At 43.9% G+C, this 13839-nt stretch overlaps 1 protein-coding gene across 1 annotated transcript; it reads left to right on the forward strand.

The window, feature by feature from the left end:
• The first annotated feature begins 1035 nt into the window (after positions 1-1035).
• On the forward strand, positions 1036-8831 carry LOC121851972 (alpha-1,3-mannosyl-glycoprotein 4-beta-N-acetylglucosaminyltransferase C-like). Its single transcript, XM_042346041.1, is given in 6 exon segments — positions 1036-1084; positions 1280-1341; positions 1468-1615; positions 7221-7295; positions 7298-7945; positions 8791-8831. Coding segments are annotated over 6 exon segments (1023 nt in total).
• The last annotated feature ends 5008 nt before the right edge of the window (positions 8832-13839 follow it).

A 13839-nucleotide genomic window follows, 5' to 3' on the forward strand; every position in this document is an offset into this window, starting at 1 on the left:
ATATCCACATAAATAAGGTCGCTTCTGAAAAAAAAAAAGATTTATATAGCTCAGTGGGCCTCTCCTAGTAAAATACATTTTTGTTATATCAGCTAAACATTAGCCTCCGAAACAACACTGGGGGCGGGGGGGGGGTTGCAGAACACTGCGCCAACGTGACAACCGTGAAAGTTTGCGTGGTGACCGAGAGCCGCTCCCGTGGACAGGATTAGCGGTTTACCTCCCACAGGACAGCGGTGCCCCGATGTGCACGGCCCTGCTGCGTAATAATCTTTGGTTCTGCCCTGTTGAGCTTCTTGGGGCTCTCCTTATGATCCACGTGCCAGCCCAGGTCACGCCCGTCGGTTGTCCATTAACACCCTGAGGAGGTCACCCTGAATGTGTTTGTTTTAATATCGACTCGGAGCGTTTGGTATTTTTAGTTAAAAAGGTACTTGATATTTTTTCTGACACGTAGAGATAACGGTGGAGGGGAAGGGGGTGTGGGAGCAGTGGCGAGCGCAGTGGTGAGCGCAGCTTGCGTTGAGAAGCCGGCGACCTGAGTTTAAATCCTCGTCTTTACCGACGAGCGATATCTCAACTGATCCTGGGTAATCCCTCCCCCCCCACCCTTTACCAATACAAACTGACTAGCGTGGTGAAGTATGGTCAAACAATCCCAAAGAATGACGTCACATAAGAGGGATACCTTCATCCAGCAGTGGAATGGCATTGGCTGAAAAACAATTTATATATAATTTTGTTTATTTTCAAGCTTATTATAATAATGTTTTCTTTTCTCACGTGACATTGAGTCCACATGTAATGTTCTTGCAAACAAAAGTTTAAACCGTGTCACCATTCCCGCTGTGCATGTGGTGTGTGTGGAGAGTGGTGGCACAGTGGTTAGCACACTTCGCCATGAACCGGTGCAACGTAGATTAGAATCCCGGCCGATGTAGATTAGAATCCCGGCCGTGGGAGAATATCTCAACCAGCTCTGGGCCACCTCTAGGTCGACTCGACTTAAAGGAGTACCTGTAATCATCGTGTATTATGTATGCCGTGCAACCCATGCAGTACATCGAGGTGCCAGAACAAATGGGTATTTGAGATAATAACATGTATGTATGTACGTATAAATCTTGACTTAAAGCTTTCGTGACCGCAGGAATTCATATTCTTTGGGTCTTTCGGTAAAGTCACGTAGGCAGGTTGCTATTTTCTTTCAACCTATCTGTGTGGCTTTGCCGAAAGACCCGAAGAATATGTATGTACGTATGTTGAACTTCTTTCGCAGTGGACGTAGCCAAACACGCTTTTCGGAAGAGGCAAAAGCGGCCAGGTGTAATCGTAGCAGCAGTACTGACCAACCACCCTCTCATGCACCAGGCTGGCTGCAATAGGTGCTCGCTACTAGTACTTGCCCAATGATCTGTATGGCTATAACAGTTGATCTTTTTCCGTGTGTGTACGTGTGCATTTCAGAATGACCAACAGCACTTCGCCAAGCAGGTCCTCTTGCAGCAGCTCCATTCTGCCAGCAATGAGATTTCCTTCCGTAATCTGACCAACATGGACATGCCGCTTAACGTGACGTATTACCACCTGGCCGGCTTCCTGCTGAACAAAAAAAGTGAGCGGAGCGCGCGAGCGACCAGTGGCGGAGTGGTTTGTCCTCTCGCTGTGTAGCGGTTTTACAGGAGCAGCGCGATACCGCGCACCATGCACAAGCTCAACATGCTGGGGGGAAAAACAAATATGAATACGTTTCGTTGCTTAAAACTGCTTATCAGTTTTTTTTGTATTGAGCCATCGTCAGCCACCCAATCGGCTGTGAAATGATAGCAGATGTCACTCATTCAGTTCTTCAGTGTGCTGCTGCCAATATACATAGTCTCCTGAATTATATTGTAGACAGTCTTCTACTCGTATTCTTGGTTCTTACGGTAAAGTCACGTAGAAGGGAAATAATAAATTAATAAATACAATTCTCGCGACGTTTCGATTGTGTGGTTTTCACACCTGATGACGATTGCTTGTGTTGCAATCGAAACGTCGTGAGAATTGTATTGTCTTATTCTAATTATTTTATAATTTCCCTTCTATGAGACTTTACCGAAAGTACCAATAATATGAATCCCTGCAGTCACGAAAGCTTTAAATCGAAAAGTCTTCTACTCGTATTGACTGCTAAGAAAGGTAAGCGGGCTTGATCAAGGAGACATTTCTGGAACGGATGATGGACGGTGTCACGTGTTAATCTAACTTAAGTTTCATAACATCGAATCTACAATGATGGATTAGTTTGCACAATTATTGGTGATTGGGCTGAGACCATCAATATTGATGCACTTGAGAACCAGTATTATTAACGGGTGGCTGACACTCAAACTTGAACCTAGGATCTGAGTATTGTCAGACCAAGTGTTATGACCCCTGAACTGCCGAACCACCTCCATGAATTACGTGAAAAAGAGCTTCATAGCTCATCGGATTTCTACAAGATAAATAAATATTGACAATCTATCAACGGTATCAAACTTAACTGGTTGAGATTCAGTTCTTCAAAATGAACTGGAATGTGCTCATCCTATGAATATCTCCGATGCTAAGCAGTGTTGAGCCCGGATCGAACTTGGATTTATTACCCACCATGCATAGCCGGTGTTAGAAGTTTTAGAGCTACATAGTAGGCAGTGCAACAATAAACATTGTACTATACTTCTATGCTCCCCACCATCACCAACCTGCATTGACCAGTATGGTGAAAATGCAAAGATAACCACCACAACCCATTGGGGAGGCATTCATCCAGTAGTGGATTTCCACATGTACACGTGACATGCAATGTAAACATGCAACATAATTGAAACACATCTCACCTCTGTGTATGTTGTTTTTTTATGTGTTCAGATAATGGACAATTGTCACCCTATCAATTATTTAAGTCGGGACAGGGGCACATGTAAACCGTATTCATCATAAAGTCACCATATGCGAGCATGTTTTGTCACACTGCATTTGGCAGTGGTGAACAAGCACAAATAAAATAGCAAAAATCTCAACGCATTCATAAAAAGATTTCCCTCCAGAGAAAAACAGATAAACACTATGCTCCAGGTTATAAGACACTCCAGAGAATAAAATGCATCCCAAACTTGTGCCTGAGCTCAAGCAAAGTATACACACATCTGGTCTCGCATACACCGACCACATTATACAATGCACCCAACCTTTGCTTTAGAATACAGGAGCAAACAGTACATAGCATAATGCATGACATGTATTGCTACAGAGGGATACTGCATCTAAGCCGGACCCAAAGAGTGACCAACGCAGAAGTAAGACAAAGGTTGTAAATAGAAGAAGACAACCTGATGATGCAGGGAGTGATGGGAAGGAATCTGGCACTATTTGGACACGTATGTAGAATGGACAACAACAGGAAAATTAAAAGTGTGTTGTTCGGGAAAAATGTAAGGAACCATAAAGAGAGGAATACTGAACAGAGAATGGCTTGATGACGACATAAGAGATTGGTGCCTGGAAGATGTGGCCCTACTTGAGCATATTGGCACAAGACAGAGGAAAGTGGAAACAAAATGACGAAATGTGCAGTGGACACCTATAGACTATCTGCCCATGGATCTTGATGACAATGCCTAAAATACTCGTTATGAGACCTGTCTTATCAATCCAAGAATATAAATTATAGCACTTCTTGGCCAATGGTCTTTCTCTGCTCTACAGAAGGACTATTGCCCGACATTTTCTCCCTTTATATATTGTGCTGAGTTTTTTTGCCCACCCTTTTTCAAGTAAATATTTGCCAGGTAGCTCAGCGGCAGAGCGAAAAGATCGCAATTTGGGGTGGCCGCAAGTTCAAATCCCGGTTGGTGATTGACTCAGCCATCATCCCTCTGAGGGGTCAATACAATTACTACCACTTTGTGGGGAGATCAACAGCGGTCATCCAATGGATAACCTTGCCTCCTCCATTGGACTCGTGAATTCCACCACTGACTCAGTGGTGGTGAAGAGGAGATAATCAGGAAAATACAGTAATGTACTTTTTATTTACGAATTATTATAACCGCCTAAAGCAGTGGTTCTTAACTTTTACTGCAGCCTTGCACCCCTTCTGTTCACAATCGTAAAACACGCGCATAATGTTACTACGTACATAGATTCGATAAAACAAAGTAGCGTTTAATTTGTGTGTTGATGATTTACCTTCTAAAAACATCTGGCATGGCGAGATGCCCCAAAAAGGGCATCTCACACCCCCAGGGAGTGCATGCACCCCAGGTTAAGAACCACTGGCCGGGGATGGCAAGCGTCTGGTTTTTCGCCCAACACATTCCTGCGGAGGAGCTGGTAGGAACGTTGGGTTGCTCGGTCAATGGCCAGGGTCAATGGCGGCGTGGTGTATTCCGCAAATATGGCCGACTGTGAAGGCGGGCACAAGCCGGCATGAGTAGGTTAAACGCTGAGTTTTATAAGGGCACCACGGAGTGACCAGCCCCTCCCTACCCAGCCCCACCCTCCCACCCCCACCCAGCCCACCCTCCCCACCCAGCCCCTCCCCACCCAGCCCCTCCCACCCTCCCCTCTCCACCCAGCCCCACCCTCACATTTCTGGATGCACGACGGACGGACGGACGGGCGGACACAATAATCCCTGTGGGCTGGTGTAACCAGGAGGTTCCTACCAGTAAAATTGCCTCCTCCTATTCTCAAGGCTCAGCTGCAAACCGTGAACACTTTTTTTGGGGCGACGTGAGCGAGCCCAACCTTTCCGGCGATGGCGAAATTGCACCAGGCATGGCCAATCTATTTAATATGAATTGCATGAAAAATTACTACTTATTAAATTATCCATGCTGGGCACATCTGATGTAGCCAGAATAGGTGGCGTGGTGGGAGGGAAGAGGGGCTAGGGGGGGAGAAATTATTTTATCTATCACAGCTGAATTTAATTTGTTCTTAGCATCTATAAGGGAATAACTTTGTGTTGTCATTTACGCATTTATTGTTATTTTTGTTCAAATAAAATCTCCACGCATTCGAGCATTGTAAAATGTTTAAAACATATAATGAAGCGAGAAAATAAAAAGCAGCTACTCCTAACATTGCAATTACATAATTATGGATTAATAAGGCTTTACAAGACAACCACCATAGCGATGTTTGACTGTTAATAATTGGTCCTGTTGATAAAATTACAGATAATTTTCCATTGGATATTACTTTTTGAAAATCAAGCATAATTAAAGTGATGTACAGACACTACATAATACAGTTCAATCCTGAACTAGTTTATCAATGAAACACATTCATATATATTTCTATCGATTGGAAGAATTATGAGAAATTTGTATTTTGATTAAGCACCCTACAATACATTGCTCAATATTTCAGTATTTATTTTGCAAAAATACAGAATAAGGAATGATTCATTACAAACCACGAAACACACACACAAACATACACGGATTCAATGAAACCCATTTAATATGAGTTCACCTATTACATCAAAGTCATTTTCATGTTATAATTACTAAACAATGCAAGCGTCTACACTGCTTCATTGGTTTTGTAATAAATCACACTTAAATACAGCTGCAGCAGGATTCAATATTGTATCACACGTTCATATTTCCATGGATGATGAGCAAAATAAGTCACAAAGCAAAATTAGCTTCCACTTACTTGAGCATGGGACATTGCTCATCTCCAATTTACAGTGGTGGAAATTCCACATTCCTATGCGGGGTTGAGATTTTCTTCAGGACAATCACTCTTGACGTCCCCACAAAGTTTAAGAGCTGAGGAAAGCCCTAACTGGAATTGAAACATACAACCTTCTGATTCACGAGCCACACTTTCTGCCACTCACTGCCGTCCACGCTACCAGGTAAAGGTGCAGCCATGAAACAACTTTCTCATACCACATCTGGCAGAATGGGTCTCCACTAGGGTAAGCTCAAAAGAGCCCTCTCTAGAGCATATTTGTCCTACTCTTTCACACTGGCCAGGCATCTTGGAAGATGTAGGAGTTGCCACATTTTATTGCTGGGTGGGCAGAGGCAGGAGGATTCAAGAAGCTTGCCTATTTTTTCAACTGGCACATCAGGAGATCGAACTAGTGGCCTCCTCTGGGTTATACATCCATTGTGCTAACCGTTCGACCATGGCAATATCCATAGCCAGATTATAGATAGTAAAACCATCTTTATTTATGACTATGTAAAACTCAATTGAGAAACGTGCATCTCACATAGTGCATGTTTGTATATATTTTTTATATTCGGCAGTATTATACGTTTGAAGTCTAACATAAACTGGCAATGTAAAAAAATAATGACTTTGGATAAAGTGAGCGGTATGCGTTGAATAATAAATATTGCATTGCCGCTTGTGGTGTTGAAGGGCAAGAGACGTTTCTTGTGCGAGTCGAAAGCACGCCGTGATGCCGGTGGGGGTCGTGACCTTAAATTGCCTTTGGACCTCCGAGATGAAGATGCATTTTTTTTGTTGCTGCGGAAATCAGACTGCACAACACGTACTCAGCACCTCCAATCGAGCCCGGAATTATTCTGTCCGGGAGTCTATTAGCGACCTTTTCATAAATTAATTTGCACCTCCGATTAATTAATACGCACCCTCCGATTAGCACGGCTGCCTACGTACGGTGCGAAAGACGTTCAACGTGCATAGATATAATTGCTGCAGTTTTGTAAAAAGCTAAATTCCATAAAGATATATAACAGTGTGTGTATTAGGAATGTGTTTTTGGATTTAAGCAGATCAGATTGTTGGGATTAAGGACAACTTTGGTTCTTGGTTAGAATTTTCTGATCATTTACATGATGTCATATTTTTTGCGTGTCTTCACGTGAACAAGTGACGTCACCTGATGGCACATGCCACCACCTATAGCAGCAAACGCGCAAAAGTAAGGGACGTAATATAAGCGCTGTCATTTCCCGTGATATCGTAATTTCGGTTCAACCCGAAATCTTTCATAGCGAAGCCAGATTTTTAAGATTCATCCGAAAATTGGTAACATGTCGCAAGTGTTTATTTTTGTCTGTACCCACATGTTATACATGTATTTTTTTTGTATTATGCAGTCATTTATAACCAAAAGGGCTTTATTACCGCTTTGACCTTTGTCTTGATCTGCCCATTTCTATACCAAACGTCCGCTGGGCCATCTCGCCCTTTGACTGCAGAGTACCTGACGATCGGCATCTCGTCGGTGAAGAGGGCGAGGGGCAACTACCTGCTGCAGACGCTCAAGTCGATTTTCGAGCGTCGAGCGACGACGAGCTCGCGGACATGGTGATCGTCGTGCACCTCGCCGACTTCGACGCGGAGTGGTGCGAGGGCACGGCGCGCGCCGTCGCCCGCAAGTTCTCGCAGCACGTCATGCGCGGCCGCCTGGTGGTCATCCACGCCCCGCGGCACACCTACCCGCCGCTGCAGGGCCTCAAGAGGAACTTCGACGACCCCGACGACAGGGTGACCTTCCGCTCCAAGCAGAACGTCGACTACGCCTTCCTCACCAACTTCTGCGCCAACCTGTCGGAGAACTACCTGATGCTGGAGGACGACGTGGCGTGCTCGCGCAACTTCCTCACCTACGTGCGCAAGTTCGTGTCCTCGCTCGAGGGCCAGCCCTGGGCCACGCTCGAGTTCTCCAAGCTGGGCTACATCGGCAAGCTGTACCGCTCGTGCGACCTGCCCCGCCTCGCCCGCTTCCTGCTCATGTTCTACCAGGAGATGCCGTGCGACTGGCTCCTCAACCACTTCCGCACGCTGCTGGCGCAGGGCGACGCCATCCGCTTCAAGCCGTCGCTGTTCCAGCACATGGGGTACTACTCGTCCTTCCGGGGCACGGCCAACAAGCTCAAGGACGACGACTTCGAGGACGATTATAGCAGCCAAATGCTCTTAAGTGCACGTTGTTTCTAAATGTGGAGGGAAAAACCTGGGGACCCGGAGAAAAATCCATGCCACCATGAGGAGAGAGACACGCAAACTCCAAATATACAAGCGTCAGCGTTGGGAATCGTACCCACAACCTCCTGTATACCAGGTGAGGTAGTTAACATCTCGCCACCGTGGCACCCCAAAGCACATCGGCTACCTCTGTGTGTGTAGTGCAGGGGGACGGAAGGTGAGCAGCAATGCAAAAATCAAACTCACGTGAAAAGTGCTCTCTATTCTGTCTCCCTCTGCACCTTCTGTCTTTGAATTTATAACTTATCATATAAATATTTTTTTCAGTGATTTTTTTCTTTCGTGAAACCACATGGGAAGGACTGTGCTGCCTTTGAGTGTCTTATACAATCGGAAAAGGTAGAACATAAGCTTGGCTGGGAATAGCTGTTTTTTTCTCTGGAATCTACCCAGCGTTTGACGACAGGCGATGAAAAGTCTATCCATAAGTCGACCGCTGTTAGCGAGCAGTTATTTTTCTTATCTTCACAAGAACATCTCGGTGACTCTCAATTCGAGTGTGTTTGTTTAACCAGGTGAGAACTCACTGCACCAGGATGATCTCATTCGCAAACAGTGACCTGAATGACGGAATGACATAAAGTAAAAAATAAAAGAAAGTGTGGCTGTTCTCTTTGTAATGATTGGCCATTTACTTGAGTGTTTTTACATGTGTGGGAGGAAACTGGAGGGCCCAGAAAAAAAGCCACTCATTTGAAACGATGGCACTTAAACTCAGCACAAATTTGTCGAAAGTGTTCTTGTTCTATTGCCTCTTGTACCCTCGTCATTGCCATGTAGGTGTAGTGTTTGACACGTTTGATGGCTCCATCACGGTGTGATCCATCAAGCCCTATTTACTGCATGCTCGGAATGAGCCAGAACTTGAACATTTATTTTAGGCATCTAATCATTCATTTCCGCTGCCACAGCCCCCAATTATCATGTTTTAGGCGTCATTTGGATTCAATGCAAAAAATTATCTCGTTTTTGCGATGTCATTTTGTTTATATTTTTCTAATATCTTTGTCATATGATACAGGCTACATTAGCTAGACATAACATGAGCATGTACATTTCATATAACTCGTATACATAGCAAATAATCGATTCTCATTCAGGCAATCGACTCTTGTATCCTAAGCCTAAGAATTGATTTCATTCGACGAATCCGTCCATCGTCGCACGAGTTGCTACGCACGAGCAATCCTCGCGGTCGCTGTCGTTTCACACAACGAAGAGTCGGTCAGAACTTCAACGCCAGCCGCTGGCTCGTGCCGGCAGGGACTTACCTCCCCGAATCCCGACAGCTCCTCGTCCATGAGGAAGAGCAGCAGGACGGTGGAGACGACGCAGGCGGCGAGACCGAGGACCCCGAAGCGCACGCGGACGGGCCAGAACCGCAGGACCAGCCCCGTCGGCATCCCGCGAGCCTCCGCCACACCGGGCTCCACCAGGCCACTCGGTGAGCGACTTGCCTGAAGGGGAAGAGCCACGAGGTGTTCGGTGTGGCGCAGGGAAACGTTGACCAATGGCAATGCTGCTGTTGTTGTTGTTTGACTTGCATCCCACTGGGATTTGCGCACACAGCGTTGGTGTACGGTGTTTTTTCTGCAATATTTGCTGTCTTTTCTTGGATTTTCTGTTTGCACTTAGTCACATATTCACTTTAAGATGTCTTTAGTTCATGTTTTTTTGTTTGTTGTGGTTGCACCCGATTCAAGAGCCGAATGGCTCACAGGGCTATACCTTATAAATGAACTTGAACTTGAATGCCACCTCGAAACAACAACGAGCCGTTACCATTCACCGCATCGCGCACGGCGCTTTCAGATGCACTTCTGCGGCCGTCTGGAACGCTCTCGCCTTCCGATATTAGGAAGCCACTGGAGCTATGCACTTTTAAATAATCTAGATTAAAAAGTCAATTCGTTAGAACAGTTTTTTGTGTTTCGTTAATTGTCCTTTCCCGCACACCTCCGATAAGCACGGTTCGCTACGTACAGTGTGAAAGAAGTTCAACATACATACATAGCCTCATATGAAAAATAACCCATAGCTAGATCACAAATACTACCTTGTACATGAACCTGAACCATTGCTGCCCTTACACGAATAATAACCACATCTCCAGCACTAATACTAACACTAACCCTAACCATTGCCCTTACAATAATGAATAATATTCGTAACTTAATGGTGCAATGATGCCTATACGTATCTCTGATGTGGCATCATGTTCCACATTTGCCATCGTGAACCAAACACCGTGATGTTAAACAACACCGATACACTAACTTTAACAACACCACTAGCGCCACCTGTATAATGAACACAAACCGTAGCCACTGCTCTCACAAAGAACAACCACAACCCGAAGCGAAACCGTCGCCTTCACAGTACGAAAAACGAGACGCGAGTTACTAAACCCGCCTCGAACCACTAACCCTTAACCCACTGCTGTCACGAAATAAAGACCACAACAAGCCCAACACAGACACCACCATCTCGACGACGAGCACTTACACTAATTGCCGCGACCTTGGCACGAACGCTCTTGACACTAACGCGAGGATTCCAGGTTTGAAGTTTTCGTGACTGCAAGGATTCATACTCTATAGTTTTTTCGGTAAAGTCACGCGGGTAAAATTTTAATAAATTAAGCCACGACGTTTCGGGCGCAACACAAGCGTCCTTCTTCAGGTGGGGACAACTAAATAAGAACAGACTAGCGAAAGCACACCGCTTAAGCAGTGTGCTTTCGCTAAGTCGTGATTTAATTTATTTAAATTTTTTACCTACGTGACTTTACTGAAAAAACCAAAGAGTACTAACGCAAGGAATTGCTCGAACTCCTAACCGTAGCCACATACATTCTAACACGAATCCCAACCATAGAATATAGCCCATTCACCATAGCCAACCCCCCCCCGCCCCCCAACATTTACCATGCGGCACCATTTGCAATGTAACGGTTTATTTCATTGCAGCACCTTCAGAATTAGAATCATTCTTTATACTGGGGGAATACGAAGAGCTATGAAGCTCTTGTTCACAGATGTCCAGCATTGCCGCGACAACTGTCCACCGTGACCTGTCCACCGCGGAGACCACTGACTTGTTTTCCCTGCGTCTGTGCCTCTCTCGATCCCTCCATGGCATTCGCCCACACACGTTCGTCGCTGGGGTTAGGAAAGTCCCGCGGCCAAGCGTTTCGCAGAAATCGTGCACGTAGGCGCCTACTCTGGCTGCCGAGATACTGGGGCTGATTGTTTTGAGTAAGACCTGTTCGTTTTCTTTCAAACTCTTATCACAGAACCAGGGATTAGTTTCCGTCTGCAGACGGCTTTTGTTTCGTGAGCAGAACGCTTGCGCCTCCACGCAAGGCATTACTTAATTGTGACTGCAGCTCGCATGAAAATTACGATTTATTTTTAGTGAACAATTTCATTTTATTTGTGCAAATATTGTATGTAAGTACTTTATATAACTGGACATTGGAGAGTGCAGACATGTCAGGTGACTATTTGCATATTTGCCAACTGCAGAAAAGAAGCGATGGGAAGTGACTGGCCTATTTTAATTCATCACTTTGCTCAAGAAATCGCAGGTGGCAGGGCCATGAGGTCAATAGATGCAGCCTTGAGGTTCAGAAATTCAAGGCATCAGCAGTAAAATTCGCAGTAGTCGCAAATCTGGTGAAATTCTAATCTTGGCAATCTAAAGGCGTTTATTTCTTTGGCAGTGACGTAGCAGCGTATGTACGGATATTTATTGTTTTTAAATACTGTGGTATGATATTTAAATATGTTTTGACAGAACCATCATTTAGCAATCCCATATATAACAGTTGTTAATTACACATTCAAATTATAAGTAAATAATCACTTCAATTGGGCTATGTGTGGCCGAATTACATTACAATCGTATGATTTGCAAACTGTAATTCCATTTTTAAGTGAAGTGTTCAATTAGGATGTATAGAAGTTTACGATCTGCTGCAATGTCCTCAGGTAACCTGGCAGGAAAAAATACAAGAAATGCAAAAACTTTCCACGGAGCTTATTTGATTTAACGTGCACGTGAGCGGAAATTATACGCTGATAAAAAAAAACAACTCTCCCCGCAATCCACAAAAAAACTGCTGAACACGTTGGCACCACGTTTATACTCGAATATTGGTCGACGTAAGACCTTTTGAGAATTGTAAACTTGATACTTCTTGACATTCTCAACAACAAAAATGTAATCACCTTTTGTCAGGAGCAGGCGAGGAACAACATTGGACATTGCACGTGGCCACAGATTTTGCTGCGTTCGCCAATTGTGCCGGGATGCGAACGCCCCCTCGCTACCCGGGAACCCTGCAGTGCCGCAGGGAAAAAACCGTGTTAATCACGGTGATGCTCGTGACCCGAAGCTTTTGACATTACGGTTGTGTTTTTGATGCAAAGCCAGTGTGGTCGTGAGCACTCTATGTCATTAATCACAATAAGCCTACAAACTCATTGCCTCTCCACGGCCCATGTTTAAAGCATGACATTTTCCACCTCCCCTTTACAATTTTGTCAGCACCTGTGCCTTTTGAGTAAAGCATTCCAACTTGGGGCTGACGGCCAAAATAATGGATTGAAGTAACATTTTTCTGTACGTAATCGCAGACGATTTTATGTGGCTCGGGAAATGCGTTGCGAGAAAAAATACAGCAAACGGCCTTTGGGAAACCATGCCAACCGATATAACATTTTAAATATAAAATAAACAATACAGTAAAATTCCTCTTATCTGCCAAAGCCGGGTACCATTATCTGCGAGATATGTTTTTAATGGAACCCCACATCCTATTATTATCTGTGAGGTTATCCCTTAATTTAATCCACTTATATTGGATAATAGCGGATAATAAAAAACAGTTGCTGATAATATGAGGTTTTGTGGACCTATTGGCTCCTGTGCATAAAATAAGTTGAGAGCAATTAGGTTAAATTTCGATTTAAAGCTTTCGTGACTGCAGGGATTAATCTTCTTGGTTATTTCGGTAAAGTCACGTAGAAGGGAAGTAATAAAATAATAAAAATAAAACATAATAAAATAATTCTCACGACGTTTCGGCCACAACGCAAGGAGCCGTCCTCAGGTGAAGACCAGGTCTGTCGGGGAGACGTCGTGAGAATTATTTTATTATGTTTTATTTTTATTATTTTATTACTTCCCTTCTACGTGACTTTACCGAAAGAACCAAGAAGAGCAATTAGGTTACTTGATTAGAGTTCTACTGTTTATACATACTGCACAAGTTAAATACATTAGTCATCATGAAAAATATTTTAATAGTATGGGGGTTCATCTATGACTTATATGTCAGGAATTATAATTACCTGTATTAGGGTTAAAAGTCCAGTGCTTCGCTCAAAATGTGTAATGTTTAATACATTTTACATTTCATTAAAGCCAGCCAAGCGCCCAGTAGGAAATAATAATAATAACATCTTGAGAAATGATGTCAAGGTTGATTGTTATTGTAAACATGTAATTCCATATCATTGACCCAGAAAAATACAGTAAGATGACACCTTTTGATAAAAACACCCGAGTCAATTAATTATTAAATTATTTGAGTCACCTTCCAAAAAACCAAAAAGTATATGAATCACCTTCCATTCCATATCGGCATGTTTAAACGCGCGCATTCTGGACTGATTTTACGATTCGGAGGGAATGTATAACGTATTACCCAGAATACTCCATTACACGAAAGCTCTCTCTGTGGTTTCAAACAATAATTGGAGCTTACCCATCCGATTATTTACGCAATCAATCACTCCATCAATGATCAATTATTTTGCTCGA

The sequence above is a fragment of the Callorhinchus milii genome, unplaced genomic scaffold (assembly GCF_018977255.1).
Source record: "Callorhinchus milii isolate IMCB2004 unplaced genomic scaffold, IMCB_Cmil_1.0 Scaffold263, whole genome shotgun sequence".
NCBI lineage: Eukaryota > Metazoa > Chordata > Chondrichthyes > Chimaeriformes > Callorhinchidae > Callorhinchus > Callorhinchus milii.